The sequence below is a fragment of the Elgaria multicarinata genome, chromosome 1, assembly GCF_023053635.1.
Source record: "Elgaria multicarinata webbii isolate HBS135686 ecotype San Diego chromosome 1, rElgMul1.1.pri, whole genome shotgun sequence".
NCBI lineage: Eukaryota > Metazoa > Chordata > Lepidosauria > Squamata > Anguidae > Elgaria > Elgaria multicarinata.
Window position 1 is genome coordinate 50743360 of NC_086171.1, and position 20718 is coordinate 50764077.

General features: G+C 41.2%; 1 protein-coding gene across 10 annotated transcripts in view; it reads right to left on the reverse strand.

Moving 5' to 3' along the window:
* Positions 1-20718, reverse strand: part of ABI1 (abl interactor 1) — a 140569-nt gene that overhangs the window by 4164 nt on the left and 115687 nt on the right. For 2 of the 10 annotated variants that reach the window (XM_063127911.1, XM_063127912.1), the window contains 5 exons: positions 15223-15323; positions 13470-13520; positions 10327-10503; positions 6740-6826; positions 2270-2455 (listed from right to left, as the gene is read on the reverse strand). In XM_063127911.1, coding sequence (XP_062983981.1) covers positions 2270-2455; positions 6740-6826; positions 10327-10503; positions 13470-13520; positions 15223-15323 — 602 coding nt within the window. The remainder of the gene's footprint in view (positions 1-2269; positions 2456-6739; positions 6827-10326; positions 10504-13469; positions 13521-15222; positions 15324-20718) is intronic. The other 8 variants (XM_063127913.1, XM_063127914.1, XM_063127927.1 and 5 more) reach the window with 5 other exon arrangements.

Here is a 20718-nt window from a genome sequence, read left to right on the forward strand (position 1 = left end):
AATTAATTTGGCACTTTCTATGTCCATGGAGAGCACGTGGGAGGGAGAAAGCCCTACGGTGGTGACGTTTTTCACCACAGGTTTTGTCCAAGGAGATTCAAAGGAATCAAACAATACCTTGGAGGCCAAAGAGATGGGAGTAAGCACAAAGGCAGCAACGGAGCTGAAAGTACAGAATATATCCACGCTAAGCATTTTAGAGAGTTTAGCCCAGCCTCCAGACTGAGGGCAGCTCCAGAAACACCTGGGAAAAGGTATTGAATTCCTTCAAGAGAACTCTTAGAGTGAAGAAACCAGATTAGAGAACCTGAGTCACAGTTTTGGCTTTAAAGACCTGGGTGGTTGCTGGCATGAATTTCCCACCCTTCATGAAGAAGAACGGGGTTAGCGCACCCACATTTTGTTCAGCTTTGGCCTTGGCATATTTTTCATGCACTCTCCAACTTAGTGCTTCATGGAACCATATGCCCAGGTATTTGTATGAATCAACTTGGTCAATTGTGTATTTCCCCATAGACCAAGGTCAAGCTATGGTGTCATATTCCAAATCCTCTGTCCTGTAGAATGCCTAATATACAGCTACCAATAATTTAATTTGTAGCACGAGTAATAGCATCCCAGATAAAAGTTAAAATCTACAATATTCTTATTAATAAAATGATATTCATTTAACACCTATGGGTTTTTAAGTATGAGGAAGACGTTGCATTACCCTGTCAACTACTAATACATAATGACTTATTTTATAATGTTTCTATACAACGTAATGTAATCCCAAGCCTTTTAAAAGAATTTTAATTTGCTGCTTGTTTTATTTTCAATGATCTGTTTCAAGCTGCATTTTAAAACTAGTATTTTCCCATATTTTAGCTGTTTGGATATTTATCTCTTTTAAAATTATTTTAATTTATTATTGCTGCTTTTAAAACTTCAAAAAACATTATTTTAGGGCACAAACCTACTGGAATGCTGCCCACTAGATAGAAGTCTGATCTGAGATGGTTCTGAGTATCCTGTGCTCTGCTGGACTACTGCTGGCAGGATGCGGGGGGCAGCGCTGGAGGCCCTTTGGCCTCTCTGACCTCCTTTTTTTTTTACATTTTCCTCTACATGGGCCTCTGAGTCCATCTAGAAGAGTCACAGCCGGTGGTGTGTCCAACAAAATACAGCACATCCTCCCCTTGGCCACTTTTTGGACTTCAACGAAGTCATCCAAGGTTGCTTTAGCAAAGTTGTTCCTTCAAAGGCAACCTTCTGAAGCCAAATAAACTAAATCCAATTTGTAGCTACATGCCATAGCGATGGATTATTTGTCTCTCTCATTCTCAAGGGCTCAACTGCATATTTTACAGTTTTGCTATACTCATTTCTTCCCAGTGAACCTGGCCACTAGGAAAAGAACCACTACTTGATCTAGATCAGAAATAAGCATTCCTTGAGATCAGAAAGACAATTTCTCTCATCTGAAACTACTTTGATATATTGAAAACTACCAAGGATAGAGTGACATAAGCTATTTGTCAAGTAGCTGCCTAGACTAAATCCGTTTTTCTGTTACTTAGTAACACTTAGCACCAACAGTGCCTTCAAATGCGAAAAAAAAACTTTCTATACATTGGCCATGTTCAAATGTCAAATTAAACGAGAGTGAAGCATATTCACACACACAAGCACACATCATCCCTGCTTTTCTCCCATGTGCCTGAGAGGCGTGCAGAAGCTTTTCCTTCTCCTTATGTTTAACCGTGACTCCTCACATTGTCCTGACTAACAAATGGTGGTTAACATTAACCACGATTTAGCCTAAAACAAGCCTAGTTTATGAAGCTGGCTTGTCTAAACTTATCATAGTTAACCACAGTTACAAGCCCAAATGGCACAGCAAGCTCTGGTTAAGTAAAACCAGAAGCTTTTGAACATCTCTTCGCCACCATTTCTGGACTGGACTGGACTGGGCTGTGCAAGCACAAGGCTCACTCTGGCTAGTTCACCTCTCAATAAACCATGATTAAAGGCAATGTTCAAATGTGGTCAGCATGATAGTAATCCTTATAAACAAGACTGACTATATTTTTATTTTTCCAGTTTGCAAATTTGTTTGGGGATGGGGAATGAAGCTGTGAGAAGAGGCCTTCACCTAAGGCTACCCAGTATGTTTGTAGTGCCATTGGAATTCGAGACTTTTGGTGCAAGGCTCCCATTCCCCATGCTACAGCAGCTCTAAGTACTAAGGGGCCATTTTGTTCTGTTCCAGCACAAATGTGCTTACCTTTCTCAATATAGCTTTTAGGTGCCCAAGCTGGATCGCCGTCTGCATACGGATCATTGTACTGTACTACCGCAGCCTCCTCATCTTCATAATCCACTGGTGGTGGTGGAGGAGGTGGTGGAGAGTCATCAAACATAGGCATCTCATCGGGAGGTGGTGGAGGTGGCGGAGTTGGACTGTCGGCAACTAGAAAGTCAGCGAAAGGAGGATCTCTGTCACGTCTCGTGCAAATGCAAAGAAAGGCATGACCACGGCTCCATATCTTCTACAGAAGCTCACAGCATGCACTACGATACCATGCACAGATTAGAAATGCTTTGCATGTTAAAATGCTATGGTGCACAGCTTTGCAGGTTACTAGCAGCCACATAACTATAGACGCTATTTTCAAAGCAGACACGTCAAAGGCGTAAGCTGCTGATCACTAAGCAGAGGTCAGAAGGGATATTTGACCCATCACTTTTAGGGCACCAAAGGTAGCATCGCATCATGTTCAGTGACTGAACATTGCAGGTCCCTACAGCAAATGTGTCATTCTGGCAGTTTCAAGACTACTTTTTAGCTTACTTTTGGAGCTCACACTAAGAAGAAATTCTGGATCAGTGTCACCAGCACCCAAATTCCTTGGGCACTTAGCCTTCCAATCCTCTCCTCTGCTATTTCCATAGCACCACCTTCCCTCCTTTTATTCCTAGTGAACACTAATTTCCCAAACTTTGTCTTTTCCTATCTTAGTTGGGCCTAACCAGTATACTTGCTCATGTGCTAAGGTAAGATGTTTTGGACTACAAATATGATAATCCTTGCTCATTGGTTGAGGATTTTATTGCAGAATTTTGTTCTGAAAATACACATTTTTACATTTGCTACAAAAGAGAAAAATGACTTGGTTAGTTTACCCCATCCACCCACCCAGCGCAGAGGCATACAAACTGGAGGGTCACCAGATGCTGGAATAAATGGAGCCATGGGGCTCTTATTTTCTTATTACCATTGTCTCTCCTTTTGTAATCCACTAACAACTATCTCCTTAATATCCCAACACAGCACCCGTCTTTTTATATATAGTACTCCAGAAGTGTGTTCATACTAAAATCTAAATCAGGCTCAAAAATTGACTTCAGTTAAGTAACCAGCATCACAATGTGTTATTTTCAGTGCTGTGTAATATGACAATTGACAGAGTCCTCTGGGAACTTCCCATGCTGCAAGCCCCACTGAAATGGATGGGTTTGCCACAATACTACAGTTTCCCCAATATACATGGAGGTATTCCTGGTGGATTGCATCCTTGAATTTGTTGGCTTAATCCATTTAACATAAGAGACAGACAAGCACACAAAAACGGAACAGTTTATGGGCTGGATCCATCTTGCGTGGAACTGGCACGGGGACTTGAAGAGAAACCATTTTCATTCCAAGGTTTTCTTTAGCTTAAGAACCAAATAGAATGCTATTAAGGATCAAGCATTTGTGCTTTATATCAGCTAATGAAAATTCTTCCGTACACAAAAGAGCAGGCCTGCCCCCAAACACTTCAACAGATACAGCCCTATAGTTGGAGTATGTTCCTCATGCATTTTGCAAAACAACTAAACTCAAGATAATTGAGATAAACAGAATAAAACGTACAGCAATTTGAAGTCTCAATTCTACTTCACATAATTATTGAGAGTTTAAGTGTTCAATTTAAAAAAAAGATAAGACCAATGTTAAATTACTTTTGGCGTACTCATTTTAAAATATTGTAGATTTGTCTGAAACATGCATATCCTTATATGCCATATCTAGAATGTCATTGAGCAGAATTAGTTTAGCCACAGATAGTTTTAGTTTTGTGAAGTGTACTTACTCCTCACATCTGCATTTAACATAAGCCTGTACAGACTCTTCTTACAGCTCTGCATGCTGGTTTCAGCTTTGGAATGCTCAGAGCACATTTAATCCATCTATTCTCAACTCTGCAGTTGTATTATTGGCAAAACTAGGGCAGGAATCTCTCAAGATGCATCAAGCATTTTACTATCAACTCCCGCCCTCCCCAAAAAATCACCCACAAGCGCAACCTCCACCATCAATGGATTCTGAGCACATCTTTCAACCAGGGCTTTCATTTTATCCTTTTCCAGGAAATATTTAGATTGCAATAAAGTATCTTCCAGGCATCATAAAAATAGGAAAATGCTGAAGAAGGCAACTGCTTGTCTTCTGACTATTCTGGAACTAAGTTGTGTGGCTCTCTAGTTGCCAAACTAGAAACTGAAGAATTTATGATGGAAGCAGCACCTGTAGCAACAGAACATTCTCTACGGCCACTTGGGCGGGGGGGTGAGAGATAGAACTGGGCAGCCTCTCTCTCTCTCATTACTCCCATTTCAGAAGCACTCCAGGAAAAATGGCTTCTAATCAGAGTTTTAAACTCTGCTATGATTTGAAATTTAATCTCAGGTGCATATTTTCATGCACTAAGAAGTGCCATGCTGGACCAGACCAAGGGTCCATCTAGTCCAGCACTCTGTTCACACAGTGGCCAACCAGCCATCGACCAGGGATGAACAAGCAGGACATGGTGCAACAGCACCCTTCTGCCCATGTTCCCCAGCAACTGGTGCACACAGGCTTATTGCCTCGAATACTGGAGATGGCACACAACCATCAGGCTTAGTAGCCATTGATAGCCTTTGCCTCCAGGAATTTATCCAACCCCCACTTATCTGTGTCCCTGCACTGTACTACCATACAGCTACTAATCACTTTTGCATCTTTTGAGCTTCAACTCCAAATAAAATTCATTTATTTGAAATATTTATATACTGCCCTTATAAGGTTTGTGAGTTTTTTTTACAAAAAAATTATATTCATTTACTTATTTAAATATTTCTATCCAGCCCCATAAAAAAGAACTTGGGGTGGGATACAATCAATAAAAAATCAACAAAAAAGCCTTAAAACAATAATCCACAATGCAGGAAAAAAAACCTTAGCAATAGTAAAACAGAGCCAAGCTAAGGTTAATGAGACTCAAGCACTTGGGTAAAAAGACAGGCCTTAACCTGGCACCAAAATGAAGGCAATATTACTGGAAGTCCAGCCTCTGGCAAGAGGGTGTTCCTCAACTAGGGTGACACAGCTAAGAAGGCCTTCTTTCACATCTCCACATCATGTACAGCTCCTTACAGTGAGGCACAGAGGAAAGCCCACTTAGCAGATCTTAAGAGTCAACCAGGTGGATACAGGGAGCAGCAGCACTCCCGTGAACTCAGTATACATGTGAGTTCATGTACTGGACAATAAGGTCCCATGAAAGTTTAATGACACAACAAATTATTTTTTCATAATCCTTTCTAATTTAAGCTGTTTTCCTAGTCATTTCCTAGGCACGTAGATTGAAGGTGTTGATTTTGTGATCTGCAGTCACTTAGGCCAACATGCAAAATGCACAGAAAGCTTACACACAGGAAACCAAGGCCTGATTTAATCATGAGACAGGATACGGAAGAAGAAAATAAGATACTCCTGCAGTTTCCATGTGGGAAGCAAGTTAGTTATACCAGACCATCAACCCTTACATATAGGTCTTTTCATTGGTGTTCTTATTGCATGCCACCTTGAGCACATTTTTTTTAGATAGAAAAGTTCGATAACACCGAAATAAATAATGTGAAATAAATAATCCTTGGGGCCACAAATTCCTGGTGTGCTAATGCTATATGAATGGGTAATGTATCTGGTTTATAGGATTTGCTAGCCATGTGATATACTGCAGAGACAAGGTGGAGTTTTTCCCCTGCATGGTATTCTGTTTAAATCAGGCCTAAGATGATTTAAATAGCCTGTGGGATAAAGTATTTTTTAAATGAACACATTGGTACCTGTGACATTTTGCATCAATGCCATTTAGTGTTACATGTACCCTTGGATAGGCAGTGATCCAAAGCGATGCATACACTAATCTCCAACTCCAAATAGGACTTTGGGTATTGGCATAATAACAGTTTAATGGGAACTTAAACAATGTGTATGCAGTCTTTTGGGATTTCTTTTGGTGGGATTCCCCTTTTCACTAATCCCCCCCACCAAATCTCAACATTGCATTCTTAACTCTTTTTTTAAAAAGAAAGACAAGATCAGCCTCTGGGAAGAAAAATAAGCAGAGGTGTGTGCACAACACACACGTGCTCCAATTGCGAGCGCAGCCATCGTTCCAAAAATGTCGAGAGAAATAATCACGACAAAAGCGTAATCCTTAAAAAATTCAAACACAGGAAAAGGTACCCTTCAGTTCCACATCGGCACTAGGACGCAAGATAGAATTAGCATCTCAAGTAGGAAAAAAATGAACAGAACTCCTAAAACAATAAAGCCAAGAGAAAAGTCTAACTGGCCAGCCATGCATGCTAGGAGAGAGGGGGAGAGAGAGAGAGAGAGAAACGGCTCTACTCTTTGGAGAAGCTGAGCTGCCAGACTTACTGTTTTCCTGCACCCTGGCCACGAAGCCTGTGAGAGGTATCTGTGGAGTCAACTGAGGCATAGGGGGAGGGGGCGGAGCAATAGAAACTGGAAGCAACACACGCCATAAACGGGGAAGTAAACACAGATACAGGAAGAGGAGAACAAAAACAAAAAGCAGCTGTCAGTAACAATGGACCACAAAACAAGGTATGCAATGAACAACAGAAACGCACAGAACAAGACCCCCTTCAAAGTTTGCTTTCCCAACTATACAACTACTGCTGAACTCCATTTTTAGCCAATTGATCATTGAAAAAGAAAAGAAAAACTAAGTCGGGATGAGCCTAAAATATGCCCTTCCTGTTTCAGCGATTGCTCTATCTTTTTCTGCTTTTAAACATGGAAGATCTGGCATTTTGAAGCAATATCTTGTGAGGAATGGCAGGACATGGAAGAAACTGTGTTTGTTATCGCAAAACGAAGGGCATGTTGTTACAGTAAAATACCATGAAAAATAGGGAAACAACATGGTAGGAACTGTGCTTTGCGCTGAGCCTTGAAAACTAAATATCCAGAGAATGGCAACAGTTACAAAGCTGATAGAAAAACCCTGCCGTTCAGCATGAGAATGTATTTAATATTTTAAATTATTTTTTTATATTCTGGAGCAACTTTGCACATCCTTGAGTATGGCTTTTAGGGAAGTGATTTGTTTTTAAAATAGATTGTGGTCTGTGGTGTGTTTTTTTTTGAAGTTTGTCTAGTCAATGACATTCCACAATGGAAAATGAAACCTGACTTGCAAAAAATAATAATGGCATATCCCTAAAAATAAAATAACCCTGTCTTTGCTAATCAGGCAAGCCTGAGCATTGCATAGGACATATTTGTAAAGGTCTTTATTTATTATTGCATGCTGTTGGCATTAAAATGATACAGAGGATGAATCCCCCTTACTTTCAGCTTCTTCCAGCTGTCAAGAAGTCTATATACATTTTACTCTTGCATAAAACAACGCAGGGAAGGTTCCCTGCTGTTGACATGGCGGCCAAAACTCAGTGAGTCTTGAAACTAGATGTTAAGGCCAAGCAAATGCCCACATTTAAAATATAACAATGGCATGTTTGGTAAATACATTGTGATTAATGGATTGAGAGGATTCTGCACAATGAGGCCTCTAACATTCTGCCTTCTTTAGGTTTATGAGAAGCAGAACATTTCTAACTGAATTGTGAAAGAAATGGCAATAATTCATAAGGACTTGTAAGGTGCAAAAGAAGTGGATGTTATTTATGAATGAGTATGCACCTTTAGTTCTCAAACTTGCATAACAGAATATGCACAGCAACACAAGCCTCCTCAAATTGATCCAAAGTATGCTGAACCTACATCAAATGGAAACAAAAGTTGCATCTCATTAACACATCTCTGATTTCTCAAAACCCATCCGGGTCTGATCTGCATGGTGAATTTTAAGGCCTTCCAATGTTTCAGTTTTCATGTATGAAATGACGTTTGAGTACAGCCCTACTAGCAGGTTTTGTAATATCAAGAAGATTGTTAGACTTGAGAACAGGATGGATCCAGAATATTTAGGAATGGGAACATATTTATTCTAGCATTTCATCTAATCTGGATTCAAAGCAGTGTTCAGCAGAGTAATAGGGCTGGAATCGCAAATTTGAAATAGGTTCTAGATTTCCAAGTACACAGTAATTTTAAACAATTTTGACAATTAAATCCTAGCACTGAGCTCACTTCAAAACAATCTGTCTCCCCTTACATGCCAAAGTAACACAAAACAACACAACAGCTAATTTTGCACAGATTTCATATCCATTTTTTTTTCTGCTTGCATTCTTCTTCCTCTCTCTCCTCCCACCCCCAAACTGTGTCTGTCTGTTTGGTGGCATGAAAAATGTAGCCCAAGGAAAGTGAGGAACCTGGAAGACTTGGATGTTAAATCGTAAGTTTCAAAAAAAAAAAAAATGAAAACGGCTGATGAGTTAAAATTAGTGACTAGAGGCTGTATTTTTTTAAAAAAACAACAACAACATTGCAAGCTACTTTTTATTTAGGACTCGTGCCTACATTTGAACAAAAAAAAATGCATTATAAAAAATTGAGTTACATTAAATATTAGACAATTAGGACATTTAACGAAGATTCTTTCATCCTACTGAAAAAACACCACCTGTATACAACAGGGCCATTTCTACTTCATACGTATATTCCTAATTGTACTTCACCTCTGAATATGGCAGGCAAACAACTCATATGGTCAATCTATTTACCGTTTTTCAACACTATACGCAGGATTGAAACCCATGGTACCCCAACCCCATGGTCCAGTTCATGACATGGAGGGAAATGAAAGAGAACTTGTCTATCTGATGTGCTCTGGCTGTCCCTGCACATTCATATATGGCCTAATGCACACAATCCAATGTGCAGAGACCAATATTTCAGTCCTCATTAAAAACAGGTAATCAGCCACAAGATTCTGGCCTACGCATGCTGGACTGTCCATACATAGGCCAAATTAAAATGCAACATCCCTGCAGGAACACTGGAGGTAGCACTCAGTAAATGTGAAGAAAGAAAGTGTGTTCTTGCTCCACTTCATCGAATGGGCCAAATTTGGGGAGGGGAGAGGGTGATATTTCTGATCTGGCCCACTGAAAATTTACAGTTGTCCTTAATAGCAGTGATTACATTATCATTGAAGCTAGGGACAAGAACAATGCTTAAAAGAGAAACTTAACTAGATTTCCAGGCAATTCCTTTAACACCATGGATAGTTATTTGGTGCCAAAGAAAAGGAAGAGCAACATATACTCCTTTAAAAAAAAATCTTTCAAATGATGTCTAGTAAAACAATGTGTATATTCTTAAATCCAGTTCAGTAGTAATGATCTTAGTTTAATAAAACCATATTGGATCCTGGTCTTTAGGTACAGATTAAAACACAATTCCCTTGTTTAGATGCAATGGAAAACTGTGCTTTAATAAACCATGATAAAAGTTTCAAAGCCAGGCATGCAAGGGGAAGAGGGGGAGTGAGTGAAGCTCGGAAGGTAACAACAAGGGAGAGGGCCATTTTGGTGGTGGCCCCACAATTATGAAATGAACTCCCCAGCCAGGCTCACCTGACACCAACACTGTTATCTGTTTGGTGCCAGGTTAAGACCTTCCTCTATTCCCAGGCATTTGGCAGTTTATGATAGTTTTTTTATCAGGTCATGGAATATTGTTGGGATGTGTGTGCATGTATGCATGTATGTCTGCTCTGTTTATATGTTTGTAGCTAAACTATTGTATTTTTAAGGTTTTAAATCTTTGCAAACCACCCAGAGAGCTTTGGCTATTGGGTGGTATGGAGATGTAATGAAAAATGAATGAATGAGGGATAAAGACAGAGCATGCTGGCTCCAGGGTTGTCCTTGGTCTAATATACCATGTTTTATTCTATGGAGGCAGTTACATCTGAACATGGCTTTACTTACTGAATCAATAATAAACCAAGAGCTATGCACAACCTTCAAATAGGTTTGCACAAAAGCAACCCCAGGCGTTCCATGCACTGCAGTAACCCAGCAGCTTACTTGAGTTTTGAGAATAGAGAGGCCCGCCATTAACATGAGGTTGAGCAGAAAATGGAGTAGTCACAGAAGGATTCCGCCTAAATCCACCAGAAGAGGCCGAAGAAGTGGTAGAGTTGTGTCGGGAAATCTGCCTGGTCATTGTGCCATACTGGGAACCAGGAGCTGACCCAGGAACAGCTGAAAAGCAGAAGCCAAAAGGAACCAACAAGATTTAAGCAAAATATATCAATACTTAAGACAGAGTGCAGAGAACTAGAAGGAAGTGGGGGGGGGGAGAGATGTATGAAGCCCACAGTGCAGAAAACACATAAAGCCCAAATCCTCAGAGATAATGAAGCAGATTAGGAAGAAGGCTATCTAAACGGGAGGAGGGGTTTAGAGGGCAGGAACTCACTCCTAAAAATACATGTGCTATAAAACTTCAAAGTTCATGAAGATTGATCCTCGAAGCTTTCAGAGCTGCTGCGGCCATTTAAATTATGCAGGCTGCACTGCAGGTAGAATCCTGTTATGTACATTGAATTAGAGAAATGTAGAAGTAATACCTTTTACATTGCTCTGGTCTGCAATGCATGGCAACAAATCATGGGTTAATTAACCCATGATTTGTGAGAGCGCACCGCACACTTGAGCTGCTTCCAGTTTTTATAAACAACCTACGAACGTCCCATTCATAGCTTGTTAGTGTGATGTCTGAACCCAGACAGTCTGGGTTGTTTATGGGTTAAAGTTTCTGAATTCATAATTTATTGTTAGGTTAACTAGGTGTTGTTTAACTCATAAACAACTCAGAGTGACCAAGTTTGGACATCACACTAACAATCTATGAACAAGGCGTTGGTTTATGCAAACTGGAAATGGCACACATCCTGGAAAATTGTGGGTTAATTAATGCACTATTTGCTGCCATGGCATTGTCAAGAGAAGGAAAAGAACATGGTGAAAATGATTATTTCCAAATTATCACAAACATGCTTTCCGAAATGTGATATGCTTCCATTTTTTCCATGAAGAAATTCCTATTTGAAGGTGATTTTTTTTAAAAAAAGGCTAACTAACCAGATTAATTTGCGCCATTGCCCAAGGAAGTACTAGAACAAAACCGAAAAAACCTGACCCCTCAAACTCTTCTCAGGCATAAAAATGGAAGCAGAACAACTCAGAGAGAGTCATTAACAAATTAGAGCCATCAGCAGTCGTCAGCACCAATTCAAAACGCTCAAGTGTTGGATATCTGCCAGCTTCCAGGTTAATACTAAAGATAAACACTTTGCACACTGGGAGTGCTGTATAAACAGACAATGATGGCCAAGCGAGTCTATTCACAGTTCTGCTAGTTTGCTCCCACAGCTAAGATACGACATTTCATGCTTTTAAATCCAAAGTGGACTCGTGAAGCTTGCAATTCTTATCTGCCAAGGTAGGAGGCTCCTTCCTGTGACTTTTAAATGGCAATTAACAGTTCTGAAAGAAAATATTACTATGTAGAGATGTATGTGTTATAAACAGAAATTCTAAGGTTATGCGGCCTCTACAAGTTGTATCCATTGGTGGCTTTCCACTAACGGAAATCACCTCTGTTCGCTCTAGGAAGGGCAGCCAGGTATCGCCAATACTCCTAACTGTGAGAGCCCCTGATGTCCCTCGAAGACTGCTCCTGTGGGTTGGGGAAACCTCTGGAAAGCGTGGATATGGTTGCAATAGGTAGGTAGGATCAACACAAATTGGTGCCCTACCTTGCCTGAGTAGAAATGCTTTCCACTAGTGCAAAGCCACACTGGATACAAACCTATTTCACATTCAATATTAAGAGAATTTCACAAATGCTATCTGGGTCAAAGCCTCTCAAGTTCATGTCAGGGCAAAAAGCATCATGCGTCTGTCCCTCTTGTGGAGTCATCAGCATATTCATCAGCTTCTCATTCAGGAGGCAGCACATGCAACACGTTTCTTGCGTTGAGCAGGGGGTTGGGCTTGATGGCCTTATAGGCCCCTTCCAACTCTACTCTTCTATCATTCTGATTTGCTCCAAATTCTGCTGGATCAGACCAAAGGCCTATCTAGTCTAACATTCTAGTCCAACATTAGAGCAGTACAACAATGGAACCAATGACCTAGGGAGGACGTGGGTTCTCCCACAATAGAGGCATTCAAGAGGCAGCTGGCTTTAAGGTGGATTCCTGCATTGAGCAGGGGGGTTGGATTTGATAGCCTTCTAGGCCCCTTCCAACTCTACTATTCTATGATTCTATATTTCAAATGCCCCCTGAAAAGGCACTTCTCTGGCTTGAAATTAATTGCAATTAATCATATGCTGCTCCATCTTACTGTTTTGTTTTGTACTGTTATTGTAGTTAGAATAGGATTTGTATTGTTACTGCACTTGAAATTGTTTTTAATAGTGTAATTAACTATGGTTTTAATATTTATATATGAACCACTTCAACATTTTATTATATTAAGTGGTATATATGTGGTACTACTTATATACCTTATAGTGGTACTACTTATATAAGTGGTACTACATAAACGTGAGAGTGGACTCTAAATGTAAATTATTATTTTATTATTGTAGCAGGATCTGTGCTCCACTGAAATTGCTACACTTATTATTTTGAACATCACATTATACTTCAGATAATGTACGTTGAGTTTGGCAGCAATTCTCCAGGGATTCAGGCAGGATTTCTTTCCTAACCTTACCTGGTGATGCCAGAGTTGGAATCGGGAACTTTCTGAGCAATGGCTCCTGTAATATACATGGTAAAGTAGATGTACATGTGCATATGATCAAAAGTTCAATACCTTGCATGTCCTATTAAAAGGATCTTGGATTGCAAGGTAGGGAAGGACCTCTGTCTGACACCTTGGAGAGATGATGCCAAACCGAATAGACAATACTGGGGTAGAAGGAATAAACTTTCAGAGGCTTTCACCACAAAACAATTAGTTGGGATTGAATTGGTCAAATCCAAGCTTTTTTCTTTCTTTTTTCCTTTTTTAAAATTCTACCGGTTTTTTTTTATTCTACAACAAAACCCCAAATGTATGAATTCATTAGTCAGAAGAGGAGGAGGAAGGGAAGTTAATTAAATATTATGTCAAAGGACTGTAGTAATTTCAGCACACTCAAAAGATCTCACCTATCATACTGCCCATCACGAGAGGTGGGGGCATTGGTGGTGCTGGTGGAGCTTCAGGAAGAGAAGGAACAGAGATTTGAGCTATTGAAATAGTTCAGGTTGCCAAGTCAGGCCTTGATCCAGAGCTGAGCTTTTTGAGATACCGTGGACATTCTGGATGGATACAGGTTCCCGTTTGCAATGTGGTAGTGACTTGTTTATGAAGTCACAAGGAGGCAATGAAACCACATGATCAAGGATGGACAGAAAGAAGATCTCCAGATGTTTTGGACTTCAGCATTCCAGACCACTGGGCTTCTGGGAGTTGAAGTCCAAAACATCTGGAGATATACGTTCTGCCCACCCCTGACATAGAGAGTCATTTGATCTCTTGTGTTTGATCACATGGTGAGGAATTATTTTAACAAGTTCCTCATAACTGATCAGAAATAAAGCAGGGAGTAAGGACCAGACAGAAATCCCTTTCACTGTGTAGCCACATTCTGCAGACTGGTTCTCCATATGATTACATGCACCTTGGGGTAAGTTTACAAATAGACACCATGTGATCAATAGCTATCTGCATCCATCCCAGAGCGTTCAATAAATAAATCATAGGTCATGGGGGGATATGGGCCTTGGTGTAGTTAAGACAGACTTTTTAGTTCCTTACCTCCAGACTGATGTAACAATTTCTCTGGGTAAAAGGAAGGGACCTATCCATATGCAACGGGCACATAAAACACATTTAATGCTCAATAAGGAAAACTTGTTGTCAATCCAGATAGCAAGGCCAAGGAAGATTCAACAGCAGCAGTTCCAAGTCAGAGCAAACCCAATCATATCTTTTCAACTCTGCTTAGTTGCATAGTGCAGCACCAACATGGAAGCAGCTTCCATTGATCTCCATAGGAGGGCCAACACATTTTAAATAAACCCTGTTTGGATTTTAATGCTACCCCCATTTTTTAAAATTCTAGATGATGATTCAGCTACATTGAGAAAAAGTATCCTCCTCCTTTAGAAAGATAATTAAGAAAAAAAATGTATTATCATCTCAAGGCCTCTTCTCAAAACAAAACTAATAATTGAATAGTCAACTGAGGGACCAATCCCCATACATGTTTACACAGAAATATGTCCTACAACTCCCAGCATGCCCCAGCCAGCCTGGGTCATGTTGGGAGTTGTAGAACCTTTTTCTGTCTAAATATGAATAGGATTGCACTTTGACTTGTTTCTTTCCCAATTTAAAAGATGAACGTTTCCTCTCATTCTCTTCTTTCTGTATATTCCAATACAAATAGAATAGTTCTCAGTTCTTTCTTGAAATTGATTTGTAGAACAAGTCAATCTACATGGTGAGAAGTATTCTCCATCATAAGCCCCTTAAATATATTTATCAATGTCAATTTATTGAATTGGGCAAAACAGAGACGGTGTAAGGAAGAGCAAATGTTGAAGAAGATAATATAGATAAGTAGTGAAGGAAGGCGATTTATTGCACATAATCCATATCTTTTCCTAACTGTTTTAATGAATTTAATATCATGAATGTCATTGTACGCAATTTGTGTCATTCAATGGATTGATTTTTCACATTATAGTTTTCCAAAGTTGTCATGTAAAGATAAAAAATAAAGAGTATAAATCCAAAATATATTCAAAACAAAGCCCCTTAAAACTGCCCTGTGGACCAAACAAGTTTATCAAAAGCACCTCAATAAATTCCACTGCAATAGAGGCTATTTTTAATCAGCTATTCAGTAAATACCTTGGCCAATAGTGGGTGGTGAAGGTGTAGGCACGGCAATGGGAATGCCAATACTGCTGCTTCCGCTGTTTTCTCGACTGCCGCTTCCTCCGCTACTACCACTATTCGGAACAAAAACAAGAAAGGTGCAAGTAAATAAACAGATGCCCTGCAAGAACAGCTATTCTAATACATGTGACTTTAAAATGAATCAATCAATAGTGAGACAAATTATCTTAATTTCATGACTAAGCCATGAGCTATAAATTGAATTGAGAGACAGAAAGAGAGGATTATTATCATATCAGCAGTGCAGAATGCATGAAATTCTAACAGATACAGATGTAATTAGCTAGGTCATTAGATACACACACACAGAGTCCCAGTTTTGGCTATCCAAGTGGTTAATTAAAAAGTGCAAGGAACCATCTGAGAACTAAAGAACTGTTAGTCTAACATAATGCTCTAAATCAGCCTTCCTCAACCTGGGGCGCTCCAGATGTGTTGGACTACAACTCCCAGAATGCCCCAGCCAGCGGCTGGCTGGGGCATTCTGGGAGGTGCAGTCCAACACATCTGGAGCGCCCCAGGTTGAGGAAGGCTGCTCTAAATGGTTACAGGCAGCACAAACTAATTAAGGGTGATAAATTGCATGTTAAAGTTTTCAAAGCATCTGTAATTTGCAATCTTAATGTGATCTTGCACTGGAGAAGGTTCCTTGGACCCAAAGTATCAGGGCTGTACTACACCTTAGGACTTTTTGCAAAAAGCAACATGGTTGCCAGAAAGCCTAATCATGAAGCAAGCATATTCTTCAAAGCAGCCAAACACATCTTTATATGGAAATAAACGAGGCTTGTTAACAGGTGTTTCTGTCAGGATCTGTCCTGTCCTGCAGCACCATCTGGCGGCAGTTTGCCATAGAACCAGCTGCAGGGCTTCGCAGGATGTGAGCCCTGGCTGGTAAAGCCTTGCAGGGTTCAGGCCCAGACCAGCAGGCACTCCCAGGTGGGCTCATACAGAACAGCTGGGAGCTGCCAGGAAAGGCCTATATAAGAGCTGCATTTCACCTTCAGCCTTTGTCACAACAACATGGTCTCTCGTGCTAGCTGCAGCCGGTTCCTGACCATTTGCTACCTCGGATCTTGCCTCACCTTGCTGGATCTCTTGCTTGTCTTGACCACGCCTCTGCCTCTGGCCCCTTTGCTACCTGGTATGTGCCTGAACCTTGCTTTGCCTTTGACATTGACTTTTGCCTCTGGCCCTTGTTTGGACTCGGTTCCTCCTGGACTCTGCCTCTTGCCTTGATCCCCGCCCAAACCTTGCCTGCCTGTTGACTGGACTTCTCTTCTGCCTCTGGCCCTGCTTGGACTCTGAACCTGTGTCTGATCTTGTGCCTATTTCCTGGATCTGCCCTCTGCCTCTGGCCCTCTGTTAGACTCTGTCACCCAAGACCTGTGCCTCACCCCCAGCTTGTTCCACCAGTATTCCAACCGTCCCAGCCTCGGTGTTCCAGCATAAGGACCCTGCCACCCATGCCCCGGATCGTGACAATTTCCTGCAATCAAGCAACAGCAATATGTACCTGTGGACAGGTTTCCCCACTTGAAACTGTTGCAACAGTGAGGGACCGTGGCTCAGTGGTAGAGCACCTGCATTGCATGCAGAAGGTCCTGGGTTCAATCCCCAGCGTTTCTGGGTAGGACAAGAAAACCCCTGCCTCAAACCCTGGAGAGCAGCTACCAGTCAGTGTAGACAATACTGAGCTAGTTGGACAAATGGTCTGATTCATTATAAGGCAGCTTCCTCTATGTGTGTGTGTGTGTGTGTGTGTTGGAGTGGGAAGAGAGAGATGCATCCAGCTCCACTTCTAAGCCCCAGTTCAGGTGGGAATGGTTTCAGCCTCCCCCCCACCCCACCCCACCCCACCCAAGAGTCAGAGTTGGGTCAGAAATTGGGAAGAAATGACCCCATGGATGCAGAGCAAGCAGGGAATGAAGCAATAATTTTTGATTTTTTTAAAAAAAGAGCCATTTAGAAAGGTATTAAAATATAGTGGGTATTTTAAATTTGTATTTCTGCACTGCTGCTGAGTTTATCCTGGTTGTGCTTTTATATTGTATTTTATATCATGGTTTTATACTATTCTAAACTTTGAATAGTTTTAATTTTTGTTAACCGCCCAGAGAGCATCGGCTATTGGGCAGTATAGAAATGCAAATAAATAAAATATATTTATTTTATTTATAAAACCCACTCAGTTCAATTTTCTTCCTACTCATCCAAAATAAGGCAAGGAGTCAAGTGCCAGGCATTCAAACTAAGTTCGAACACACAACTAGAGAAATCAGAATCACAGATCATTCCCACAAAAATTAGTGCTCTGCACGCCAGAGATCTTGAACTTGTTGCCATGGTTGCAGCTGAATTTCAAACCACAAACCACTCATGACACTGAAGAGTCCATTTCCGCTGCCTCGAATAATGGATGTACAAGACGATGTTTATGCTACAGATTTAAATAAAGCAATGTTTTAACCGACTGCAGGCCCTCTCAAAATAGAACTATTGTCATTTTGCAAGATCTACAGCAAATGTCAAGTTTATAAGCTTACATTACACTACTCAACAGAATAACAGAGTCGCTCATTAAAATGACCATTGCTATGTATTTAACCATTGATGCAGCACAAGACGCTACAGTGCTGGAAAAACCTGCCTATTCTTCACTGTAGCAAACAGCCAAGGTGTATACTTCTCCCACATTTGACTGACACTGCAAAGAAGCAAACTTGGAATGAGAGAGTGGTTGTGTTAATTCAGAGGAGCCCTCTAATAAAGCCATGGCATGTACACTGATAAACAGGAGAATATATTGCATGCCATTAATAGGTAGTAGCTGGTGACCAATCTACATAATCAGAGGAATCACATGGGATCTTCTGGGGCTGAAGGCATTGAACTGCTGGAGTAAAGTGTAGGAGGGGGGTTTGCATGTCTGAATACTCTGTGACCAAATTCCCTAACACAGGAAGATACTGGATCCTTGCAGTGGATCTGAGAGACAGCTATGCTAAACTCCTTCTTGTTGGCAGGTTAGCTTTAAGTCAGATGGAAGTTTTCTGGATTTTGTTCTTTAACCTAAGGAGCCTTATCCAACTCTAGATGTGTTGGGACTACAACTCCCATAAGCTAGCTAAGGGATTATAGGAGTTGTAGTGCAACACCTCTGGAGGGCGCCAGGCTGGGGAAGACTACCATAGAGCAGCATTCAAATATAAATCCCCTAATACTGGCAGACTAAACTGTCATGCTAGTAGCCACAGTTTAATTCTCTGTCTCTGTAATTGTCGTAGTATTAACACATTTTCCCCAACTGGATGGGGGGGGGGGGGGAATTCAACTGGCTGCTTCATGAAAGAAGCTTTGACAGAAATTTGGCATGCAAGAGGAGAAGTAAACTTCAACATATGTGAGCTTACATAATACTGTGAATTGCACAGAGCTATAAGTTTGACGGCTGTGTCATTTCTCTACTCTTCAAACCACCTATCAAGAATTTCATCCTTCTCACCGAAGTATAAAGGAGAAAGAATTCAATACGTATTTCTGCATTTGTTAAAATAGAATGAAAAAGGCCATGGTGAGCAAATATGCGTTTTTATTTAGGAAAACCAACCTGGGTTAATGTATAAAAAAATTAGCAGGGCTTTGTTGTTGTTTATTCGTTCAGTCGCTTCCGACTCTTCGTGACTTCATGGACCAGCCCACGCCAGAGCTTTCTGTTGGCTGTCGCCACCCCTAGCTCCCCCAAGGTCAAGTCTGTCACCTCCAGAATATCATCCATCCATCTTGCCCTTGGTCGGCCCCTCTTCCTTTTGCCTTCCACTTTCCCTAGCATCAGCCTCTTCTCCAGGGTCTCCTGTCTTCTCATTATGTGGCCAAAGTACTTCAGTTTTGCCTTTAATACCATTCCCTCAAGTGAGCAGTCTGGCTTTATTTCCTGGAGTATGGACTGGTTTGATCTTCTTGCAGTCCAAGGCACTCTCAGAATTTTCCTCCAACACCACAGTTCAAAAGCATCTATCTTCCTTCGCTCAGCTTTCCTTATGGTCCAGCTCTCGCAGCCATAGGGGGAATACCATTGCTTTAACTATGCGGACCTTTGTTGTCAGTGTGGTGTCTCTGCTCTTAACTATTTTATCAAGATTTGTCATTCCTCTCCTCCCAAGAAGTAAACGTCTTCTGATTTCCTGGCTGCAGTCAGCGTCTGCAGTAATCTTTGCGCCCAGAAATACAAATGTTTTTGCTCTCTGACCTTGATGTTTTTAATTTTCATTCCTGGGTTTATTGTGACTATTATTGTGTAATAAAATGTATTTATTACATTTTTTTATCCTGCAATTATTCCAAGGAGCTCAGGGCATGTTGGCTCTCTAGACATTCCTGACTTGGTTTATATTTACAGTTGTGGGCTCAGGAGAGTGGTCGGCCTCATCCTATCCTGGTTCATCTTTATTGCCTGGTCCCATATGATCTAGTCAATTTGCTGGTGCTAAGCAGGTCTGGTACTGAGCACTTCCCAAATGGGAGGCTGCCTTGAAACTGTATACACCCTGCTTGGAGAGCCACAATGGAAAAAAAGTGGGCTGCAAATGTGGTCAATATAATAAATAATAAAAGAAAAACATCCTGCAACTGGGCTACTTCCTTGGCAGTCATGTCTCTCTGGTCTGGCTGTCCGTTGGTCCTCTCTCCAAGCTTACTACTGGCTCTAGCCTGCCTGGCTTTCGCACCCCTTCTCCAAGTATCCCACTCCTGGGAATATGAACCCGCCCCCTCAGTTTCCACCTCTTCCTCCTCACTGGCTCCCTCTCCTGCTCCTCTGCCACCATCGCTGCCTCAACTTTCCTTCTCCTTATTTTATTTGTTTATTGCATTTCTATACTGCCTAATAGCCAAAGCTCTCTGGGCAGTTCACAAGACTTAAAACCATCAAATACAACTCAAAGTATAAAACAAACAACAGTATAAAAGCACAATGTAAAAGAACAACCAGGATAAAACCAAGCAGCAATGCAGAGATTTATACAGATTTAAAACAGCGGAGTTAAAAGACGAAGATGATAAACTAGGAAAATAAAAAGGTTTTCACCTGGCGTCGAAAAGAGTGCAATGTAGGTGCAAGCTGAACCTCTCTAGGGAGCTCATTCCACAGTCGGGGTGCCACAGCAGAGAAGGCCCTCCTCCAGGTAGCCACCTGCCTCACTTCCTTCGGCAGGGGCTCACAGAGAAGGGCCCCTGAAGATGATCTTAGGGTACATACAGGAGGAGGCATTCCTTCAGATAACCTAGCCCTAAGCCATTCAGGTCTTTGAAACAGCACTTGCTTCCATTCCTTGGGGAAAGTGGCTCCACTTCTCTGTGGTGTGGCTCTTTTGCCATGACCATGTCTCTGGGCTCAGCCTATTCCCCACCCCCCAGCTGTCTGCTATTACTTTTTCTGATCTTCCCTAG